Source organism: Tiliqua scincoides, chromosome 2 (assembly GCF_035046505.1).
Source record: "Tiliqua scincoides isolate rTilSci1 chromosome 2, rTilSci1.hap2, whole genome shotgun sequence".
NCBI lineage: Eukaryota > Metazoa > Chordata > Lepidosauria > Squamata > Scincidae > Tiliqua > Tiliqua scincoides.
Genome location: NC_089822.1, coordinates 218,378,810 through 218,402,824, shown reverse-complemented (window position 1 = coordinate 218,402,824; position 24,015 = coordinate 218,378,810). Strand labels below are relative to the sequence as shown.

At 42.2% G+C, this 24,015-nt stretch overlaps 1 protein-coding gene across 1 annotated transcript in view; it reads right to left on the bottom strand.

Annotated features, from left to right (window-relative positions):
- Nucleotides 1–24,015, bottom strand: part of CACNA2D3 (calcium voltage-gated channel auxiliary subunit alpha2delta 3) — a 467,867-nt gene that overhangs the window by 30,269 nt on the left and 413,583 nt on the right. The window contains exons 30-33 of the mRNA XM_066613498.1: nt 21,475–21,545; nt 9,427–9,502; nt 5,899–5,951; nt 2,632–2,687 (exon numbers count right to left, since the gene is read on the bottom strand). Coding sequence (XP_066469595.1) covers nt 2,632–2,687; nt 5,899–5,951; nt 9,427–9,502; nt 21,475–21,545 — 256 coding nt within the window. The remainder of the gene's footprint in view (nt 1–2,631; nt 2,688–5,898; nt 5,952–9,426; nt 9,503–21,474; nt 21,546–24,015) is intronic.

Genomic DNA, 24,015 nt, shown 5'->3' with positions numbered 1-24,015 from the left:
CAGACCTGCCCTCTAATTCACTGACTGTGGTTTTCTCAGCAGCCTTTGGTGAGGAAAATGCCTTCTGAAAATCCAGATATATAATATCTACAGGCTCTCCCACATCCACATGCCTGCTGACCTTTTCAAAGAATTCTAAAAGGTTCATGAGGCAAGACTTACCCTTACAGAAGCCATGCTGATTCTCCCTCAGCAAGGCCTGTTCGTCTATGTGTTTTGAGATTCTATCTTTGTTTACGCATTTCACCATCTCACCTGGAACAGATGTTAGGTCGACCAGCCTATAGTTTCCTGGATCCCCTCTCCTTTCCTTTTTAAAGATCAGTGTGACATTTCCTATCCTCCAATCCTCCTGACTTTGGCCGTTTTAATGGACAAGTTGCATATTTTAGTTAAGAGATTGGTTACTTCATTCTTCAGTTCCTTAATAACTGTAAGCTCCTGTTGTGCTGTGGAGTGTTCTTCTGGCATGCAGCAGTCCCGACTTTAGAGACTGTTGATCTAGAAGGTATTTCCAGGGAAGGTGCTACACTGATCATGCTACACTGAGTGCTCTGTTTTTCAGGAAAATATACATTTAACTCTCACTAGAATAGGGGAAGAAAATACTGTCTCACCAGCTGGCTTGCTGAACCTGCTCCCCTTAATGTCTGCTAAGCAACACCCCTAGGACTGCCAGCTCACCCAGTTCTGAACTGTAAACACAAGCTGCATTAAAATGATACCTTTCTAGTGATCAGGATGAGGGGGTTCTTTCCAGCTTCCTAGTAATTAAAGAAAGGGAGCAGGTGAAGTGTATAATTACATGCTCTGCTTCCAGCTATAATGTGACTGAATCTCTCTCGGATGCAGTGTCTTTATCTTGTGAGGTAATGGCAAACCTTTGCCCTTAAGGAAGAAAGGTTCCAAGTTAATAACACTGTTACCGCTTAACACACACTTATTTTCTATTTGTTGTAAGGAAGAGAGCCTCTGACTGAAAAGCCACTTCGCTGGACATTGTGAGACAGTATAAATCAAGTCCTTTCCTAGGGTCATGTAAGGATAGCCCACGGGCACAATGACAAAGTCCTCAATCCAGAGAACAGGAACACAGCAGAGGGCGATGTCCAGCTGAGCCTGCTGGGTCGTTCCTAACAGATTTGTTAGTGCTGGAAGATATGAAATACTAGCAAAATGCTTGTGCATCCTTACGACAGGTTATTGTGTGACAACTGGGGGCTGCAAGGTACCTCTGTGTGCTCTAAGCAAAGACACATTACAGCTCCTGGTGGGATTCCTTCCTATTGATAGGGATTAGACCACCCAGTGTAGGGGACATATCCTTTCCCTCTACATTTCAGTGGGCTGTAATGTTATGCTTTAACCCACAGGACTGACTCTCAACCATTCAGTCATATGGGATCAAACAAAGGAAGGAGTAGACTTGAGGCACCATTGGAGTAGGTGCTAAACATGCCACATTCTCCAGACCAGTATTGGGGGGGGGGGTAAGTCACAGGTTTTACCCCTTCACAGCTGTGGCCAGATTGTAGCCTCTTTATATTGTCCCACAGAACTTAATGGAGGCCACTGAGAATATTCTACTTACTACTGCATAGTTTGGCCCCCTTCTCTATATAGCAGAGTTTCTTGCCTATGCAAACCTTTATTCTTCTGGCATTACCATAGCAGAATGGCAGCTGCTGCTGGCACACATGCTGCAAACAAACACACACTCCATGCTGGCCCAAAGAATCTCCAAACATGCAGGAGGAGCCCAGATTCATGAGGTAGTCCTTTCTGGTGCCAGCATCGCTTCCTATAAGGTCTGAGGCAACACTGGCCTGGGACTATTTATGTTACTGGAGCAGTGCAAGAAAGATGTATACATCTCTGTTCATTAGTACCCATATCACAAACTTAGTGTCAGAAGAGCCCCCCTAAGTGTGTAAAAACTGCTGTAGATGGCTTTGTTACATTTCCAAACTGGAGTGACATTCCACCACCTGACTTCACCGTTAGAATATAATGATGATGAGAGTACTAACTTTTAGTTGAAAAGCGGTATATAAATACTGTTAATAATAATAATAATAATAATAATAATAATAATAATAATAATAATAATAATAATAATAATAATAGAGAATCTGATGTTGGCCCTTTGATATTTGAGTTGCTTTTACTGAAAAATGAATTCAGCATTCAGACATATCTGATAACATAATTAAACACTTTGCACTGTAACTTCACCACCAGTTTTAAAACAATGACCACCATAAGAGAACATAACAAATGTGGGCTGCAACCTTCAAGACACTTACCCTTATATAATATCTCCATCATTTTACTATTTTCAACTCACTTATTTTAGGATAACTGTAACCAATATCTGTCATCAAAATTTGACAGACCTGCAGGAATGGGTGTGCAGCTTGGGAGTGGGATATACATCTAAATAAATAATAATAAATTTGCATGTATATTAGGAAAAATCCCAGGGGATGCCAATCTTCTTTTCTCATAGCAGAGAACTAGAAGTGCCTGCAAACATGGAGCTTCATAGATCTTTTGGAATGTGGCCTTGTATTTGCAAAAGCAGAAAAAAAAAACATATTAATGAAGACAAGAATGCAAATGCACACTTACCCTTTGCGGTTAGATCCAAGTGCCACCAGTTGCATAGATTAAATTCCACCAGAAACCTAAACCACAAAAGATCAAATATACCACATGATTGCATCTGACATTTTCATAGCATTTGCTGTCAGTAATTTTGTTCTCTTTAAAATAAAGTCAACTATCACAGCTTAAAGTGATCTGTTTTCTAACTTTTCTCACAAAATTGTTAATCCATTTGTATCTTGCAATAACACATTATGCTGAAATGACTACTGTAACACTGATATACCATTATGTAATTATGCATTTTGATAGAGAAACTCACCATAAACTTGAGTGCATAGCTACTTATAGCAATTTGATTTTTGGTTTCTACAGCTATTCTTCAGGACATAGTGAAAATCTATGTGGTTTAAAACACTGGCGTTGCTAGAGGGGTGCGGGGGGTGCGGGCCACACTGGGTGATGCGCCGGGGGTGACGCACCCTGGGGGAAGGATGTGGAAACATCACGGTTTTAGGAGCTACCATGTCATTCCATACACTGTTGGATGCAGAATGTCCAGCAAAATGCAATGCAAAAAACAGAATGGAAATAGCTTTTGTTCAAAAGTTCTGGCCAAAAAACCAGAAGGAAAAAAATGCATGGATCCCTATGGAAAGTGAGCCATATTGTGCGTTTACTCATGAGTAGGCATACTTGCCATAGTCTGTTGGAAAGGGCAGGCTGAGAGGAATCCAACCACACCAGAATGGTCCTGATCCAATGAGTGCAGCCCCCAAAAACACAAAAGGGAGAAGGAGGTCCCTGCCTCCCTCTCAGCTGCGTCTATTGAGCTGGAAATGAAGCCACGTGGCCTCGTTTACTCACAAGTAGGCAAAATTGCCTTAGTTCTTCAGAAAGGGCAGGCTGAGAGGACTCCAAGGACCTCAGAATGGTCCTGATCCAATGAATGCAGCCCCCAAAACACCTGAGAAGGAAGTCCCTCCCTCCCTCCTGCAGTCTGTTGAGCTCTATGGAAAGCAAACTCAGCCACATGGTCACATTTACTCGTGAGTAGGCAGACATGCCTTGCCTTTTGGTCAGTCCAGGCAAAGGGGAATGTGAGGCCAAGGGGTCCCAATCCAATGGAACTGGAGCACAACAAATGCTCCAGAAGGCAGCCTCTCCCCCCCCCACCACTAAAAAGGACAAAAAAGAGGCTTGAACTGGTAAGGGGAAATTTGTCTATTTTTCACTTGCAAAACCAGATGGGTCTTTATCTTGATATGCCTGAAACAGAAGAACTTTAAACTGGGCACTGGGGAGGGCTGCAAATCTCACTGATTTTTTTTTTTTGGGGGGGGGGGTTGTTATTGCAGGCAGACTACTGAGTAAGCCCCATTGACCACTATGGGACTTACTTCAGAGTAGACATGCATAGGATTGGGCTCACAGGCTGCAATCCCACCCACACTTTCCTGAGAGTAAGCCCCATTGACCACAATAGGACTTACTTCAGAGTAGATTCACTTGGTGGAACAGGCTGGCTCCCCCTTATTTAAATATTTCTTTTATTTTAATTTAATTATTTATTTTAATTTGCTTGATGATGTCACTTCTGGCATCACTTGACAATGGGTCCTGGACAGATTGTCATTCTAAAAAGTGGGTCCTGGTGCTAAAAGTTTGAGAATTGTTGCAATATGGTGTTAGTAAATTGACACGGGGCGTGTGTGTGTGTGACTCTACAAGTTTTCAAAATCACTAAAATCAGAGTTTGGAGGAATAAGATCATCATGTTATATATCGATCAATGCGTAATTTCATGCAGAATGCAGTGAAACAAACTACATTGAAATATCTGTGTTCTAACAAAAGGTACAGCCAAAAACCAGTGGGGGCGGGGTGATGGTACATCACCACGCCCACCACCTGGGGCGTTGCCCATCCACTGCATGGGGTGACGCACAGGCCTCCTTCACCAGGTGACAGGAATCCTAGTGATGCCACTGGTTTAAAATGTCCTTGTTAAAGGTATAAAAGAATAAATACTGTCTCATTCTTATTCCTGCCTGAATCATAAGATATCTTTTTACATCGTAATTGATTATCCATTAGCTAACTGCAAAACATTCCCTGGTAGAACCTGAATATGAAAATTTGTACAATATTGTCCATATTTAGAGGAAAAGCAGCAATAAAATCTTTTGTGTATGTATCTTAATATTTTTGATCATGATAGTACTGTACAATATGTGGTCACCATTCTGTCCTGCTTAATCCTAGCAATCTAAAAAGTCTGATCCTATTTTGAACCTTTAAAATAATTTTCTTTGCAATAAAAAAACAAATAAACAAAACAAAACAAAATCACTTTAATCCAGGGGTGCTCAATAGGTGGATCGCGATCTACCAGTAGATCGCGAGGCAAAATGAGTAGATCGCGGAGCCCTGTCTCTTCAAACTGTTAATATGTCAGTTTCGTTTAGTGCCTAGACAAAACTGACATATTTAGCTGACACTAAACTGACACTGAAACTGACACTTTAGCTGCTCTTCAGGCATGCAGCAACAAAACTGACGAAACTGACTAGACTCCAGCAGGGGCTCCATACATTAAAGGGGGTGTCTGTCAGACGCTTCCTTCCCCCCTGGTAGATCTCCGGACCTTGCTGGGTTTCAAAGTAGCTTTCGAGCCAAAAAAGTGTGAGCACCCCTGCTTTAATCCCTTAAGAGAATTTGGACATTAGGTTGTACACACTGATTGTGGGCAAGATTATATAGCAGTATACTAGGTCAATTACATATGTGTGTGCGTTTTCCTCATAATCAATCCTAAAATAATTTTAAAAGCTCTTTTTGTACTTGCTTGTGTAGAAGAGATACCTACTCAAGTGCATCAGCCATCTTCATTTTAAATATTATTAGATGATGGCAAGAATTTAATAACATGTGTGAGAAATGGCTACATCTTGCATAAGATTCATCTGTGCCAGCCCAGTCTGATGAAATTATAGAGCAGAAGATACTCTGAGAAAGTATAATTTTTGGAGAACAGCCCACCCAAGCAGCATTGAAAAGAGCCAAATATCCACATTAAGTTTAACTGCAACCACAATAATAAATTTAGTTTGCATTTCGGAAGCTAGTACATTGTAAAAACAGAACGGTTTAAGCATGTTCTGAATCTCTAAAATTATGCACAGGAAATTTGGAAAAAAAAAAATAGTTGCATTGCTCAATTTATACATAACATACAATAAGATAAAAAAAAGTACCAATAACTTTCAGAACTTAGTACGTTTTACTTACAAGACAAGTTCAGTCACTATCCATTTTACAGCAGCAAAGAAGGCTTTATAAGGCTGGAAAGAAGCAATTTGTTTAAGCAATCATAAACAATAGTTATAACCTAAGTGATGGATTGTATAAGAAGAATAATTCAAGCACACAGAAAATTTAGATGGACAAATACTACAGTTCCACAATATTTTGATGGTTTAGTACAGCAATGATACTTCCTTTACAAATGAAATAGATTATCCAATACAAGAATTGTCATTAGACAAAAACAGAAGTTATTCCAGTTGTTGGAATTTTCATCAACTTGAGGCTAATATTTTCCAATCTATATTGTGACCTTGTAACCAGCAATGTAAAGCACCCAGGAAAATTTTATACAGAAGAATTTTTACCAACTGAATGAAGACCTGAGCTGAAGTACTTAATAGCCACAGCAATAAGTAAAATGAATAAATAAAAAAAGAAAACAGGCCTTTATATCTCTCTTTTTCAATTTAAAAGAAAATATATATCACAAAATATGATATTTTATATACAGTGTTCATCCAAGCCCTCAGAGAAGTTTCTTAGGGGCCCAATCCGGCGCTGGGCCAGCACTGGCGCTGATCTTCCATGCCAAACTTGGAAGTCGCAAATGTGCATACATTACGTTCACAACATCTTGTGCAGAGTCAGTGCCAGCCCAGCACCAGTCATTGCTCAGCCCAGCACTGGCTGGACACTGCCTGGAGCTAGGTATGAGTTTCATGCATCAGTGAGGGCTTGGGGGCAGAGGGGAGGTATTCCGGGGTGGGGGGATGGCAGGGTGGGGGCTCTGTCAGATCCTGATTCAGAAAGCCCAGTGTGAAGTCTCTCAAGACTGCACTGGCAAAATAGCTGGCACAGACTTGACAAGCCACAAGAAGAGCTCTGGCAGCTGCTGTGGGGCCGCAGGCTGCAGTGGTAGCCGCCTTTAGGATTTAGCCAAGTTAGCTAAAGTTAGCCATACCTGCACTCTTTTTAAAAACAATGAAGCATGTAATTGTGCACTTCTGACCTATTACTTTCTATTGGACTTGGAAGAAAGCAATTTTCACTGACTTGTAACCTCCGACGTCTACATAGACAAGTAACTGATATAGCCAATATATATAGCCAAAAAACTTATATATCTGAGGTGTTTATCTCAGAGAATAATTTAAAACAGGGGTGTCCAAAGTTTTTGGCAGGAGGGCCACATCATCTCTCTGACACTGTGTCGGGGGCCGGGGGAAAAAAGAATTAATTTACATTTGAAATTTGAATAAATTCACATAAGTTTACATAAATGAATATAATAAAGATGAACTTATATGAACGAATGAAGGTCTTGCAATAGCTCAAGACCTATAAAAGGTCTTACACAAAGCAAGGCTGGCCTTTCCCTTGCTGCTGTTACTGCATCACAGATGTGAAATAGCAAGCAGTGGAGGAAGCCCTCATCCCGCAGCTCACACTAGAGGTCAAACAGTTGCCTTCATGCTGAGAGCAGTTGCATCAGGCCAGTGCAGGCTCCAACAAATCTCCAGAGGGCCAGAGGCTCATTGGAGACTGGGGGCTCCCTGAGGGCCACATTGAGAGGCCTTGAGGGCAGGGCAGGGGTTTGGGCACCCCTGATTTAAAGCACTGCTGGCAGCCCAACTGGATGCAAAGCAAAAAAAAAAAAAATGTTCATGCTTAATAGCATATATTTTGGATTATGAATTTTATGTACATTCAACATATAGTGTATACTCCTAAAATAAGCAAGGTAAAGCCCTTGAATCTGAGTGTGTGCGCATGTGTGTAAAAAGTAGAGCCTGAGAACTGATGGGGATATTGCTGTGCATAAACAAAACAAAACAAAAAAACACCCTGCAGTGTGAATTAAAAAATCATATAGAACAATCCTAACAGTGTTGAGTGCTGATGCAGTAACTGCTTCACCGGCTAAGGCTGTCACAAAAGTGCTATAAAGTGCTTTTCAGCAACCTAGGTGTAAGGAGCACCAACAGGAAGGCTTGTGCCGTACTGCTGGTGCCGGATTTGGAAGTTTCACGTGCTGGAGCAGTTAGGAGCTATACCAAGCAGAGCAGGGGCAGGGAAAAAGTGGAACGAAGGAGGGGAGGGGGTGCTCTGGGGCAGGGGGAGGGCAGAGTATGGGCAGATTGGGTACCGGGAGGGGGCACTGGCGCATGCCAAAAACTATTCTCCTTCCCTGGCCTGAAAATCTGACACGAGGCAGCTCGGACTTGTGCCAGCTATTTAGCAGGTGCAGATCTGAGTTGCCCCACTGAGCAGGTTGGGGCTTTACCCTTTACTTTTGTCCCCTTATCTCAAGCAGACCTCTAGCCTGCTCTCTGCATGCATAGGATGTAGCATGGCCACTCTGATCCCACTGCATCAGTGTAGGCTCGGATTGGGCTGAAAGTGATATATATGTGAACTGATGAGTAAACAAAGGGAGATAAAATGGTGGTAATGGAGATAATAAGAAAAAGATTTCTTATTAAAAAAAAAAACAGCCCAAATCTTGCAGCTTTGTGAGGCTTATTGTACATAGAGTCTCATTCTTAGATTGTAATAAAAAGTATATTCTGAATGCTTTCTGCGGGCCTACAAGTTAAATAGCTAGGGAAAAAAGGAATCTATTGTTCATTGTATAGTTGATGTTTTAAAAAAGAAGGAAAAACAGTTAACCTTAGGCTATTGAAATTCTTCTCATAATTTAAAAAATAGCAAATGTTTATAGGTTCTTTACAAACTCCAGGGAGCAGGTGTTCACAATAGACAAGTACTTAAGACAATAGCCTTAGCACTGATGTGGGCTAGCAGGGAAAAAATGCTACTGCAGAGTAATCAGAAATGGCAAATGAGGAAATGACATTTATTCATGTCAGAGGTTCCCACGTTGGGAAGTTACGAAACAACCAGCCATGGAAGCTCTGCCTCTCCCCTCCTTAAGGGGTGGGGCAACAGCAGCAACACGATCGGGATGATCATGCTGCTGCCGGGAAGGGCTTTTTCAGTTTACTGGGGCTTGCAATGGCTCTCTGGAGGGTCCAGGGAGCCTGCGACCCCATTTGCAGCCCTCCTGGCAGCTCCAAACTGCTGTCAAAAAGAAAAAAAAAACTTTCCAGTTTTGCAATGAAAACAAGTAGTGCTTTTTTTTCTTTTTCTCATCCATTTGGAGCTGCTGGGAGGGCTGCAGAGGTGGTGATAGGCCCCTTGGACCCTCCAACCCTCACCCCCTCTCCCTTCCCTTCCCAGCAAAATCTTACCAATTCCCAAACTCTCCCTGAGATTTACTCCCGGAGAGTTTGGGAACAGCTGATTTATGCCGCACCATTTTTCTTGTGATGTAGAGCAAAGATGAAAAGGCAAATCCCATAAAACATTCAGAATAATATGATGAGGCTTGGACAAGTTCAGTTTCAGTTGAATGATACTGCATTAATGTATATTCACATTCACTTTGTCTCATATTTTGCCACAATTTTGAATGTGACTTAATGGTTGCATGTTCATAACGATACTTACATCTAGCAAGCTGTGGGCACTGTCGCTACTTTCTTTGTTTGTTCTACACATGGCTTGGTAGTCGTAAAGATTAATTCTATAAAGAAGAACAGAAAATTGCTTTATGAAAAGGAAGAAAGCACACCAGGAGAAAACGGGGTGAAATACAACAGGATTTGCCCACAAGGCAGGTAGAACAAAATAAAAATTTTAAAGCAAGGGGTAAGGTTAAAAAAAGATCATTAGTACACATTCCAGACAAGGAAGAATAAAAGGCGAGGGGGAAAAAAATCTTACACACTGGATTTAATCAGGCTGTGAGACTAAAAAAAAAAGATTATAGTTGAAAAGAGAAAATAGGGAGGGTATACATATAATACATAAAAATGAGAGAATAACACATGGAAAAGGATAAAATGAACACATTGTAATACTCAAATGGTTAACCTTTGATGTATTTAAGAGCATAAACAGCCAATGCTGAGCATGTTAAAATCCCATTGATTTTCAGTGGGAGATTTAAGCTTAAATCCCCTACTGAAAATCAGTGGGGTTTTAACATGCTTAAATTTAAGCAAGTGCTTAAATCTCTACCATTATAATCCACGGAACTCTGAAAGTGATAATTTTGGCTGCATCATTGACACTGTGGTTTCTTTTTAGCTTTGGGTTCCCAGGTCTAAGATGACAGTATTTTTTTGTTAAAAACTCAGTGGAGTAATTGCAGTAAGAGGAGTCTGACATAAATTCACAACATACAGGGCAAAATGGCAATTGGGTAATGAAGGAGATGTTAAAGTTCAGCTCTTTATCCACTAACTCTCATTTCCTATTTTTTCAGTGTTCATGCCATAATGGTGGTTCCAGCACAAACCTTATACATGGCAGTTTTGTGATGCCATTTTTATGGTTCAGAGCGTGTTTTTTGGGGGGGATATTAGACAACTGGGTTCAAATCCCCATAAAACATATATGGTGGTCTTGAGCAAATCATCATCTTTCAGCCTTGTTATGGTTGTTGTGAAATGCAATACTGTAAAACATCTTACAGTGTACCAAGTGAAACAGAAAAAGAGAGAGATCCTAGGAGCATACAAGTTTGCTCATCTTTCAAACTAGTTGGGATTCAGTAAGGGACATGTGACTATCTGACATATTGTTGCAAAACCATCTCCATAAAGCACAGCGCTGACAGCTTCCGGGCACACATGCATATATATCTGCTAGGTTCTCACTTGCCATTTTATATATACTGTACGGGAACTGAAGATCTGCATTCAGTGCCCAGGTCAGAATATGTTATGGTTTGGGGAAGGGAAGAAGTTGGTTAAGGGCTTTGCCTCTTACTCTACTGCCATGACTCTCTCTCTCTCTCTCTCTCTCTCTCTCTCTCTCTCTCTCTCACACACACACACACACACACACACACACACACACAGAGTGAGGTTTGTGCTCATGCATGTTCACTTTTCCCATAAAAACCTTGGATCTACATTAAAAAATGGAAAATAGTGGTTGCCACAACACAGAGAGCATGAAACAGTAAAAAAAGTAAGCAATTTGAAGCTCCGTTGAGCTCAGCAGGAAGGAGATAAAACAAGCATCCTTACTATGTAGTAATTTTTTAAAAAATGTTTCAGTTTTTTTAACTGCTTCATCCTAGGAGTAACACCTGTCAGACAAACTAAAATATTGCTCTAGAAATACAATATTAATAAAATACCACCTTCTGGCAACTTAAGAAAAAACACACCCAAACAGGAACATCTGATATCGTTTCCAGAATATGGACAAATTCCAGAAAATGCTTTGTGCTCTTAAAGTTTGAACCATAACTAAACTAAAACTGACTTTGTGCATACTCATGTGGATGAGTGTATGCATGCACTCATGCTGTTACATGTACCGGGATACTTCATTACTCAACAACCCTTACCTAGGGTTCCCCAAAGACAATTTAAATAACTGTGCCCTAATAAACATTCAGCTCACCTCAAAATGTTATTGGGTATCCTTTCAGAATATTTCAAGGTTCTGTCTAACCAAAACTGAACTTTCCACTATTCCAGAAATTCTTCTGACTTCTATTTTGTTAGTTACAATCTTTCTGGACCACTGGTTCTCACACATTTAGCACTGGGACCCATTTTTTAGGATGAGAATCTGTCGGGACTCACCGGAAGTGAAATCATAACCAGAAGTGACATCATCAAGCAGGAACATTTTTAACAATCCTAGGCTGAAATTCTACCCACACTTACCCAGGAGTAAGTCCCATTTACTATCATTGTTAAAAGCAAATACATAGTAGCTTGTTAAAAGTACAGGTCTGTAACATTTCCTCAAATGCAGTCACATACCACGGTAGCATTAAGTTTAATATACTAAAAATAAAATATTGAAATGGACCCACCTGAAATTGGCTTGCAACCCACCTAGTGGGTCCCAACCCACAGTTTGAGAAACACTGTTCTAGATTATCTTCCAACAGAAAGTTTCCAAAGCGATTTACAAGATAAAAATATGTACACACACACGTAAAACCTCTATGAACATAGGAAACTGCATCATACTAAATGAAACATTTAGTTCATCTAGTTTTGTACTGTCTTTCCCAGCCCTGCCTGCAGATGCCAGGGACTGAACTTGAGCCCTTATGCATGCAAAGCATGCACTATATACCACTGACCTATGGCTACCCTCCAGGTTGCAAACAGGAAGGTTCTACTGCATTTGAAAATTATTTTTCTCATTCTTGATTGAGAAATCACTCATTGCTATGGCACTAATTACAATGCTGAACATTGCACAATGGACAATTTGTGACAGGTGTGTTTGTGACCAGACCTGAAGAAAGAAGCAGCTGTTGAGAGGCAGTTTAATCCCTGAGGAGAAATGGTGGAGCTCAGCTGTGAGAAGAAAAAAAATTTTTATCCTCTTTTTTTTAATTATATATGTTTTAAACTGAACTGGGGCTACTTGATAAATATACAAGTCAGAGGATACACATAAGAGCATAAGAACAGCCCCACTGGATCAGGCCATAGGCCCATCTAGTCCAGCTTCCTGTATCTCACAGCAGCCCACCAAATGCCCCAGGGAGCACACCAGATAACAAGAGACCTCATCCTGGTGCCCTCCTTTGCATCTGGCATTCTGACATAGCCCATTTCTAAAATCAGGAGGTTGCACATACACATCATGGCTTGTACCCCGTAATGGATTTTTCCTCCAGAAACTTGTCCAATCCCCTTTTAAAGGTGTCTAGGCTAGATGCCAGCACCACATCCTGTGTCAAGGAGTTCCACAGACCGACCACATGCTGAGTAAAGAAATATTTCCTTTTGTCTGTCCTAACCCGCCCAACACTCAATTTTAGTGGATGTCCCCTGGTTCTGGTATTATGTGAGAGTGTAAAGAGCATCTCCCTATCCACTCTGTCCATCCCCTGCATAATTTTGTATGTCTCAATCATGTCCCCCCTCAGGCGTCTCTTTTCTAGGCTGAAGAGGCCCAAACGCCGTAGCCTTTCCTCATAAGGAAAGTGCCCCAGCCCCGTAAACATCTTAGTCACTCTCTTTTGCACCTTTTCCATTTCCACTATGTCTTTTTTGAGATGTGGTGACCAGAACTGGACACAATACTCCAGGTGTGGCCTTACCATCGATTTGTACAACGGCATTATAATATTAGCTGTTTTGTTCTCAATACCCTTCCTAATGATCCCAAGCATAGAACTGGCCTTCTTCACTGCCGCCGTACATTGGGTTGACACTTTCATCGACCTGTCCACCACCACCCCAAGATCTCTCTCCTGATCTGTCACAGACAACTCAGAACCCATCAGCCTATATGTAAAGTTTTGATTTGATGTGCATGAGTTTTGTAAAGTTTCGATTTGATGTGCATGACTTTACACTTACTGACATTGAAGCGCATCTGCCATTTTGCTGCCCATTCTGCCAGTCTGGAGAGATCTTTCTGGAACTCCTCACAATCACTTCTGGTCTTCACCACTCGGAAAAGTTTGGTGTCATCTGCAAACATAGCCACCTCACTGCTCAACCCTGTCTCCAGGTCATTTATGAAGAGGTTGAAAAGCACCGGTCCCAGGACAGATCCTTGGGGCACACCGCTTTTCACCTCTCTCTATTGTGAAAATTGCCCATTGACACCCACTCTCTGCTTCCTGGCCTCCAACCAGTTCTCAATCCATGGGAGGACCTGTCCTCTAATTCCCTGACTGTGGAGTTTTTTCAGTAGCCTTTGGTGAGGGACCATGTCAAACACCTTCTGAAAGTCCAGATATATAATGTCCACGGGTTCTCCCACATCCACATGCCTGTTGACCTTTTCAAAGAATTCTATAAGGTTCGTGAGGCAAGACTTACCCTTACAGAAGCCATGTTGACTCTCCCTCAGCAAGGCCTGTTCATCTATGTGTTTTGAGATCCTATCTTTGATGAGGCATTCCACCATCTTACCCGGTATGGATGTTAGGCTGACCGGCCTATAGTTTCCCGGGTCCCCCCTCTTTCCCTTTTTAAAGATAGGCGTGACATTTGCTATCCTCCAATCTTCTGGCACATGAGTGAGAGCCTATGCCCAAAGGCTATTCTAGTCAGTTCAACTCTTGAACCCTTGGTGGCAGTGGAAGTGCCATAGGGCACTTTGCCCCAGGTCCCCCAAGCACTGATACAAGTCTTTAAAGTTACCAGGTTCCATCTACGAGTCTATTATTATGCTCCTACACAGCAGGAATCCAACCTGAGATCAGCATTGTGCAGTGCTACTTAGACAAGGAGGAGAATACATAGTGGGCAAAACAACATGGTCTTTTTACATTACCAAAAAGGAGGTTTCAGTTGAGTATGTTCATATCTGTATGCATTACATTACAAAGGGGAAGGGAATGCAGTAAAGGAGAGGGAGTTACTACAGATAAAGGAAGCCAAAGATCACAGTAGATCAGGGGTGCTCAAACTTTCAACTTTAGGGATCCTGGACCTTTAAAATTGTGTAGGAGAGATAATTTCAGCAGGTGCAGCTTGTCTTCTGTGGGATGACAAGTTGCACCTGCTGAAATTCTCTCTTCTATACACTTGTTAAAGGTCCAGCATCCCTAAAGTTGAAAGTTTGAGCACCCCTGCAGTAGATGGTCGTTTGATTAAGGAAAGAAAATTTTAAACCCAAGTCCTGCCTCTTTCCTTCTTTCATTATCAAAATCAGAATAAGACAGAACATGAGATAAGAGTACTGTAATTCACTGACTGCAGTTGAAGGCCCTGTTTCATCATACAAAGGGTTCAAACAAATATTTCTCTATATTCCACGAGCAAATTGCAATATCCATTTTTTTTAAAAAGTCTTTTCCCATAGTATGGAATGTGGCCTGTTGCCTTGAGCACACTACCTTACCAATGCAGTGGAGATGTCTATCAGGACAATCCTTTGCCCTCCTGATCTCTTCATGCATCAGATGATGATCTGAATTTTCCTGTACTGTTTTTTAGAACACATTTAACCATACGTTAGTGACATAGAGGAGTACGGTGATTGATCCTCCATGCCAGTAACTATGTAGTTCTTTTTGGACCAAAGGCTTTTTCTCCAACTGGTAAGTAAGAGAGCATGGAAATTCAACTACCCCTCCTATCCCTGGACCAGGATATTCTACAGGACCAGGGAAGCAGCCAGAGGACTCCTCAAAGTAAGGGAACATTGGTTCCCTTACCATATGTAGAGCTCCAGCAGCCCCTATGAGTCTATTTAGCTGGCACAGAACCAAGGAGACCCATCTTGGGCTCCACGGCCCAGGACAGGATATGGTGGCAGCTGAGGTTGCCGCCCCTGCCCCCTCCCGGGCCACCCTCCACCCTGCACAGTTTCCCCCCTCCTGGCCTTCCCTCCATTCAGTGGGAAACTGTTGGCAAGTCCTACCGGTCGCCCTGCTGACACAGGCCTCTCTGCCAGGGCAGTTTGTCTCCTGGCCACTGCAAAGCATCTTATGGCACTTTTGCATCTGCTGTTTCCGGGGCAGTGCGTGGGCTGCCGGCGCTGTCCGGCAGTAGGATTGGGCTGCTTGTTACCACTGTCATTGATTCTAACGTCAGGAATGTTTTCATTTTCATAACACTGTGCTTAAGACCAAAATGAGGCATTCTTAGAATACTCTAACTAAATGCTATAAAACCAAAGCTTCCAAGTTATCACAAGTCATCGCTCCTGTAGTGATTGTGTAACATTTAAATATCTACAGTTTGCAGCTAGCTGTTTCCTGTTCTGTTGATTATAGCCAGAGAATATGCTTATTACCTGCTTTCCCTCTGAACTAAATTTAAAGCCATTAAACCGCCCAGCCCAAGCTTGGGGCCATGTGCTACTGCAGCTAACATCCGTGTTTTATTCTTTCAACTGATGATAGTATGTCTTAGTGTTTCTGACACCACTGTGCTAATTATCCACAACCTTACTATCACCAATGGCCAGAAAAGAGTGTATCTGCAAAACAGACAAAAAACAAATAAGGTGCATTCATTAAAAAAAAAATTTCCTATAAAGAATGCAACAACAACAAAAAAACCATTTTTTATCACCTAAATGTGCATGTCTTTAGAGCAGGCACCTTGAAACATCTACCCTTTTATAGACAATTTCCTGATATAGTAAAAGTCAAGGTTTAACTCTGTGATGTATTACAGGGCAAAAGAAAAACTGTCTGAAGTCACTTTAACTTCAAAGGATTACCAGCAGCTCAGGTTATGCCAGCAAATTACAACACTGTTTGCAACATGATATTCTACGGCATCTTATATTCCAGTTAAAAGTGTCCATTTAAGCTTCCACTGAGAGATCCGTGTGACTTACATGAATAGAAGGTCTTTACTTCAAATAAAGCAGGAGACCTACTTTGGGATCGTTATTCAATAAGTTCAGACATGTTTCAGAAACAAAAATAGGCAGTGCAAAAAGGGGGTTTATCAATATGATTGTTCAATATTGGAAAACTGTGGGTAGAATTTTTACTATAGGATGATTGATTGATTAGAAACATATAATATGCCTCCCCTCTCCCAAAAATCTAAACTGTGTCAAAAATAAATTAATGCATTAAGTTGAGTGTATGGAAAGGGAATTTTGTTTAAATAATCAGGCAGGATATTTGGCTTCTACATAGTTTAAAACACAAATACACCTGTTGTCAAATCCTCCAGTCTTTACAAAGGAAGGTTCTCATGTTGAATTTTTTTATAAGTAATGTTCTATCTAATATGTTCAAAGAACTTAGAACTCAACAGTTGTATTTTTTGTGAAAATGTAAACAATGTGTCTGCTGAGAGACAAAAGTATTTTGTTGTTTTTTAATTCCAGAAGATAGAAAACATTTTTGCCTTCAGTGAATTCTATCTGTCAAACCTGGAATGTCTAAGAGCCCAATCCTGGGCTCGGTGCCATGACTTTGTGCTGCCGCGCACTGTCGCAAATATGCTGTAAGGCATGTTTGCGAGCCTCACTGCCAGGCTCCTGCCCGTGTTAGCCCAGCGCCAGCTGGTGCTGGGCTAGCACCGGGAAGGCACCCAGCCTCCGCTGCTCGGCGGTCTCACAGACCACCAAGCTGCAGCATGGTAAGCAGGGGCGGGTAGGGGGCAGGGAGGGGGTCTTCCAGGGAGGGGGGAGGCCAGCGGGGGGGAGAGAGGGTGAGGGGCGGGGAGGGGGTGGGCAGGAGGCTTGCTGGGGGGAGGGAGCGGGGAGGGAGGGAGGTGAATCCGTGGAGCTCTGCTCCACCAGATCCAAGGCATTCGTGTGGGGCTCAGTGCCCTACACGAATGCCTTTACTTTACAGGTCAGCGGTAAAGTGAGTAGACCCATTGTGTGGCTGCTTCCCTTACCCGGGAGAAGTAAGGTACCCGAGGTGCCACCTGCGGTAGCCCGAGGCACGCAGGATCCGGCAGCAGCTGTTCTCGGTGCTGCCGAGGCTGAGTGCCCCAGGCAGCTCAGGATTGGGCTGTAAGTCAATGAATGAAACAATTATCGTTACTAAAAACAGTGAAACAAGCATTTGAAATGCTTGCTTTATCATGCCAAGCTTGGACTGCTACAATATTTTATAGGTTTGCGGCCCAAACCTATGGTCTCCTTGTGCCAGCACAGCATGAACTCCACGAACACTAGTCATCGCAAAAGTGCTGTAAAGCACTTTGTGTTGGCATCCCTACAGACAGCATGAAGAACCTTCCTGCCCATGCCAGAACACAACCTGAAAACAGCTGCAGCCACCAGAGGTGAATGTGATGCACAGGGCAGTTCAGGGTGGGGGAGGGTGGTGATGGGGAAGGCGAATTGGGCCTGGGAGGGTGCAGGGTTGGCGCACCAGCATGTGCCGATCCTATCCTCCTTACCGGGCCTAAGCTGCCAAAATGGTTCAATGCGAACTATAGCTGGCACAGGTCTGAGTTGATCCATTGTGCTTGCTCGAGTTTACCCCAGGGTAAGGAAACAAATGTCCCCTTACCCTGAAGTGACCCCCAGCATGCAAAACTCCCCCACAGGATGTAGCGGAAAATGCAAAGATTGGGCTGTCATATTATTCAATTTAAAAATGCTGGCTACATTGGTACTGTCAACTTTTATTCTTAAATGTTCCAGGTTTGGGTCCTGTTTATAGCAACCCCCCCTGTGGTAAATGCAAAATGAGGTAGAACACCAATCAACCATTTCAGATAAAATGCCGTGCCAGTTCGTACAAACTGCTTTGCTATGGTGGCTGCACTACAGGAGTGACAACTGGAGTACGTAACCCCATCATCTTGGTGGATTATATGTTTACTTCCATACACCACTGCAGTGCCCCCTTAGAGGCCAGCAACACGGCAGTGTGAAAGCATCACATGCTTAATTCTTGTTACAGCCCTCATTACTGCAGAATGGAAACATGATGATACGGAATTGCCAGCTACGCCTCACCAGTTTGCATGAACTAGGCCCTAAGTGACAAATCATATATTTGACTGTTTTTCAGGAGATAAAAATAAGGAACGGCCCACATTACAGCTGTATTATTTTAAATGCTTCCAGTGCTAAAAAGCAAAACCAAGTTTGCTTTCTGCTTTATAATGGACATTATGTATATTGCACACAGAGTGAAGGAGCAGATTTTTTTTTTTAACTTAGTAATATTATCTCAGTTGGAATTTAACTCCTTTGTTTAATTCACTGGCAATGGCCAGCTCATAGTGTTTAAATAAGCAGCTTATTTTCCTTGCCTGTCATTTTCAGCATGCAGCTCACTGGTTTTCAGCTGGTGACTTTGGTGCTAGCAATTTCTCATTTATTAACTCTTAAATCCATGACCCATTTCAAATTGGATACCAGGGCTATGAAGAGGAGTGCCACCAATTTAGCCATAGGCTGACTTTTAATCTTATGCGTGTTAATTATGGTGCTCAGCTTCATCAGTATTTTAGTGGAACCCCATTACACATACACATATAATTAAATTCAGTCAGTGATGGGCAATTTCTAAATTAAATTATTGAAACAACTCTGCTTTCACAGTCACTTCCTTTCTAAGTTCACAAACTACACATCTTACTGCTCCAAACTGCATCCAAACTACATCCAAACTGCAAATCTTACTGCTCCATCTTACTGCTTACTGCACATCTTACTGCTCCAAACTGCAAACTCCAAACTACACATCTTACTGCTCCAAACTGTTTTCGAGTCTAGGGTGGGATGTGGCAGCAAAACTAGCTCAGGCAATGCAAGAGCCCAGATCATGGGAAGTAATCGTTCCATTTTATTCTGCACCAATCAAACTTCACCTGGAATAATGAATTCTGTTCTGAACACTCGTTGGCATTATACAATCAGCTACGAAAGTGAGAGTGAGATTCTGCACATGCAGAAAAGATTATTTCTCTATTCACATACGGCATAAATGGTATGGACTGTCATAAAGGGCTTGCACACCAGGTGCCCAGTGGTGCCACCTTGCCAAGAAATATCAATATCGAAACACCAGAGCAAGCAGCATATGAAACATGTGACATTGGTAATTGTAAACTGTCCCCTCTCTTGTATAATGACAAACACTTAGCGAGTGCAAAACTCAGGCACAGCTTTTGCTTTGCAAACTACAGCAAAACTTTCGCAGCACAGACATTCAGTGATACCATATCATCTTACCCTATGCTGGCCAAAGAAAAACTTTATTCTTGCTTTTAAAATGTGCACTCATGTAACCTTTGATTTGAGTAAAGTGATTATCGAAGAGTGTCGGACTGGCAGATTTCAATGCCAGTCATAGAGATGGCCTTTGTGGAGCAATGAAGGGCCTGGATTCTGAAAGAGCCTGCTTTCAGTATGAGAGTGCTGAGTCAGCTATATCTACAGAGGAGAAGCTGTTTTTGTATCTTTGAGGACAGAGCCTGGAGGGGAAAAAGAAAAGCAACGTCTGGATGCTTCTGCTCTTTGATTGGCTTGGTTCCATTAACTTGAGGGAACAAATGTTCCCTTACCTTGAGGAGGCCTCCTTGACTGCCTCCCCACCACAGGATGCAATTTACATCCCATTGACATGGCAGCACTGGCAATGGAAAATTGGATAGGATTGGGCCTATAACATAGGCCAACACACATTTTGTTTCTTTAAATGTTACACCAATTCCTTGGTATATTTGGGGTACCAATTCCAAAAATAGCATCCGTTTTGTCCTATCACGTTTAGTTTTGGAGGTACGGCATAGCCTCTTTAGTGAATGGTTCAAGCAGCTTCCTCATGAGGAAGCCTACACCATGGCTTCCTCATGAGGAAGCTGCTTGATCCATTCACTAATGAGGCTATACTATATCTCCAAAACTAGATGTGATGGGGCAAAACGGATGCCATTTTTGGAATCGGCACCCCAAATTCATATCAAACCACCATAAAGTTTGGGAAAAACTTTTCTGACCCTCAATTTTGTAGGCCTGTGTAATCAGTCAGCTATAGTAACATCGGCACCAATTGTTCATTGTTTCAGTGAAGCTAGTCTGAGTTAGGGCCAGGCAAAAATTTGGTTTAAAATAACTTTTGACTTGAAATGTGAGAATTTCAGGGGTGCTCCTAGGATGCTCCCATTTACCTTTTTTGCTACCACCTGTTTTGTGACTGAAGTCAGCAGCACTCCTGTTGGCCGCACTCCTGTTGTGCCCCCCCCCCCAGAGACCCTAGAGTAAGGGCTGAAAGCTTCACCATCACCACACCCTAATCCCTCATCAGTAATTAGCTTCAATAAGCTACATCAGCTAAGCAGCTTCATCATGTACTGTTGTCATGAAGTCAAAACGAGTGCAATGCTTTTTGCCTCCACTCTAGAGACACGGGAGAATTGGCAGCTACTAAGAACACTAGCACCCTTGCAGTAAATTCTCCATCAGCTTTGCCTCCTTTTGTGCTCCTGAAAATCTCTAAATTGACCTCCCCACATTGCACCCTACAAATGGTTTTGCAAACTGGGGAGGGGGCTTTAGCTCAGCCTTAGTTGACGACCTGTATGTCCCTTCTACCTTCACAGATGAAAGGCACAATCATTCCAGAGAAGCGTATGTGGGTTTTGCCCTTAGTATCTTGGCACGGAGGTCGCGGTCCTTATGCTGTCACTTGTGCTTCAGAAGCACTTCTTTATGTCTTTCAGATACATGCTAATGCTCTTCCCTCTGTCTCCTTGAACAGTGAGGAGACCTGTAATGTGTGTGTGTGGGTGGGTGGGGGGGGGGGTGACGGGAGACAAAGTTATGCAGAACGAGACCTGGTGAAATGTGATGAAAACAGCTACCTTTAGACTTTTAGTGAATGGACAGGATGATAAATTAATAAATGCCTAATTAGAGCAAAGTTATTTGGGGGGATGAATGAGGCTGGTATCCCAGAGCAATGTCATGTGTGAGAAGAGGTAGAAGTAGCCTCAGTGTCACAGTGTTTTATGTGAGCCACTTTGGCGAACCCTTCTGGATCAAAAGCAATAAAATAAACCGATTTGCATACCTTTGATCACTTTCATTTAATTTATGCAAAGTGGGTCTTACCTCTTAAAGGAGCCCATTATCAGCAATTTGTTCATCACTGCACCCTCAACTTCACCAAAAAAGTTTCCCGTCTGAGAGAGAGAGAAAAAGAGAGAAAGAATATGTCCAGAAATTTAGATAAATGCAAATCAACATTGGCTACAATTTAAAGTGGCATAACCAAGGAAACACTCAAAGCAGCTCTGACAGAAATGTAATGAAGTTTTAAGGGCTACTTCTCTTTCATAAAAATTGAAAAGGACTTAGCCGTCAGGACAAGTTATAGGGATTACAAAATAATCCCTTGAGCAGATGTGAGAGCTTACACAATAGAACGAGGTTTGTTGCATAACATCAGATGTTGGAAATAAAATTAAAAAAAAAATACATTCAACCCTAAAGCTTGTAAAGAAAATGCTCTAATCTGAACATAAACCCATGTGATTAAAATGCTGCTCCATAAAGATATAGACAGGGCTTGAAAGGATTTCCCAAACAAATCATAAAAAGTATTTTTTATAATTCCTGTATGACCTGTTAAAACTCCACATTTTATCTGACATGTACATTTCTATTCCATTCAGAATAACTTCATACTGGGAAGTGGTCTATTTTACTTTTGGTGCTAAATTAAAAAGGCATGGAATAACGAAGATAAGCTGTGATAAGAAAACAAAAATTCCGGTTACAGATTTTTTAGACCATTCCAGAGATTCCCATTTTCTCATTGCTAGGCCTCTGCTCTGACCTAGATTTTAAGGTTCTGTACACAGGCCGTGAAGTGTCATTTCGGAGTACAGAAACAATGTTTTCCTTAAGTATGAAAGGTTTGCACATTCTGTTTACTCTCTAAAGGAGAAATTCCAGAATGTCTGTGGGCAGAAGGGGCAGTGCACAGATTCCATTGGTTTTGTGTTAATGAAATCCTGATACCGCTGCAAATGATAGATTTGCCCTCAAATATGCACCTGGGAGTTTGCCGGCACAGAAATTACAGGCCAAGCCAAAAACAGGAGCATTCCTCTGCTTCAAGTGCTGCCTTCTCTGCATTGTTGGGAAGATCAAGATTATTTTCCAAAATATTTGGGTGGGGAATGTTTGCAAGGAGCAGGAGACTGTGTTTTATTGCTTGAACAGATCAAGGTTTAGCTGGCTATCTGAGTCATGACTGTCAGGATAGGAAGTCAGACATCAAACAAGTCCAAACAGCTCATCTTCCCCAGTAAGCTACTTCACAACAACAAAATCCTACAGAAATACACAGTAAGGAAATGGGCTTCTTAAACTGTGCACCATTCACTGTTCAGTTTTGAAAGCTTTTTGATACCCCATGGACTTGGGACAATCCGAAACAACAGGGAAATGATCCAGCCAAAGTTTAATGCTTTTAATTCTTATTGAATTTACTTAATTCCTATTAAATTAAATAATAATAGGCATTGATTTAATTCCTATTTTAATTCCCATTAAATTACTGTGAACAATCAATTGAAATAACCCACTACCTTCGGACCAGCCAAGACTAGTCAAGTATGGTCGTGGGAGGGGGGAAAAGAGAGAACAAGGAGATCAATCGGTAACTGACTGTGAACAAACCTATTAAATGGAAGGAATGTGTATGCACTTCATTTTCTTCTTGAAATCAATGGGACTTTAAAATACCCAACTTTCAGCCCAATCTTATACTTTCTGCCCCCTGTTGATGCCGTGGTTTGCTCCCTTACCCGGAGGTGCTGGGAAGTTGGATCGGTAGGGCACTGGTTCTCAAATTCTCTAAGAGTTTGAGCCCTTGAGGAGATGCTTGCAGGAGCTGAAAAAACAGCAGCAACACAATACTCAGGACCGCGCCACTACAGGGGGAAGAGGCAGCTCTGTTTTAACATCCCTTACCTGCTGCCAGGGTCTAGGGAGTGCAGGAAGCCAGGTGGAACCCTCTGCAGGGCTTCCCATGGTTTGTAGAAAATTAAAAAAGTGATTGTGACCCATTTCCAGGTGCAATCTCAAAATTGAAAGTGGGTCACACTTTTTTTTTTTTAACTTTCTACAAGTCGCAGGGTGCCCTGCAGAGGGCTCTGCAGGATTCCATGCACTCCTTGGACCTTGGCAGCAGGTAAGGAACATTAAAAGAAAGGCCCCTCTTCCCCACAGTGGCACAATCTTGAGGACTGCGTCACTGCCTTCCCCCTGTCCCCGCTCCTTAAAAGGAAAAGTCATGACCCACCAGTCTGAGAGCCACTAGGATAGAGCCCTTAATTTTACTGGCCTACATGTCTACATGACATGTAGCTACGGTCTACAGCAGTGGTTCTCGAACTTTTCCAGCCCACGGCTCCCCTGATCCTTGTAGTCATTGGCCACGGCTCCCCATTACATCACCTCACCTCAGTTACCCCAAAATGGGGATGAAGGCATTATAATTAGACACTAGAAACAAAACAAAAAACAGCTGCCAGCACTCTGAGGCTGCAATCCTAACCACACTTACCTGAGAGTAAGCCCCACTGAGTAGACCTGGTTAGGATTGTGCCCTGAGTTTGTTAGCAGCACACCTGGAGGGTTTTG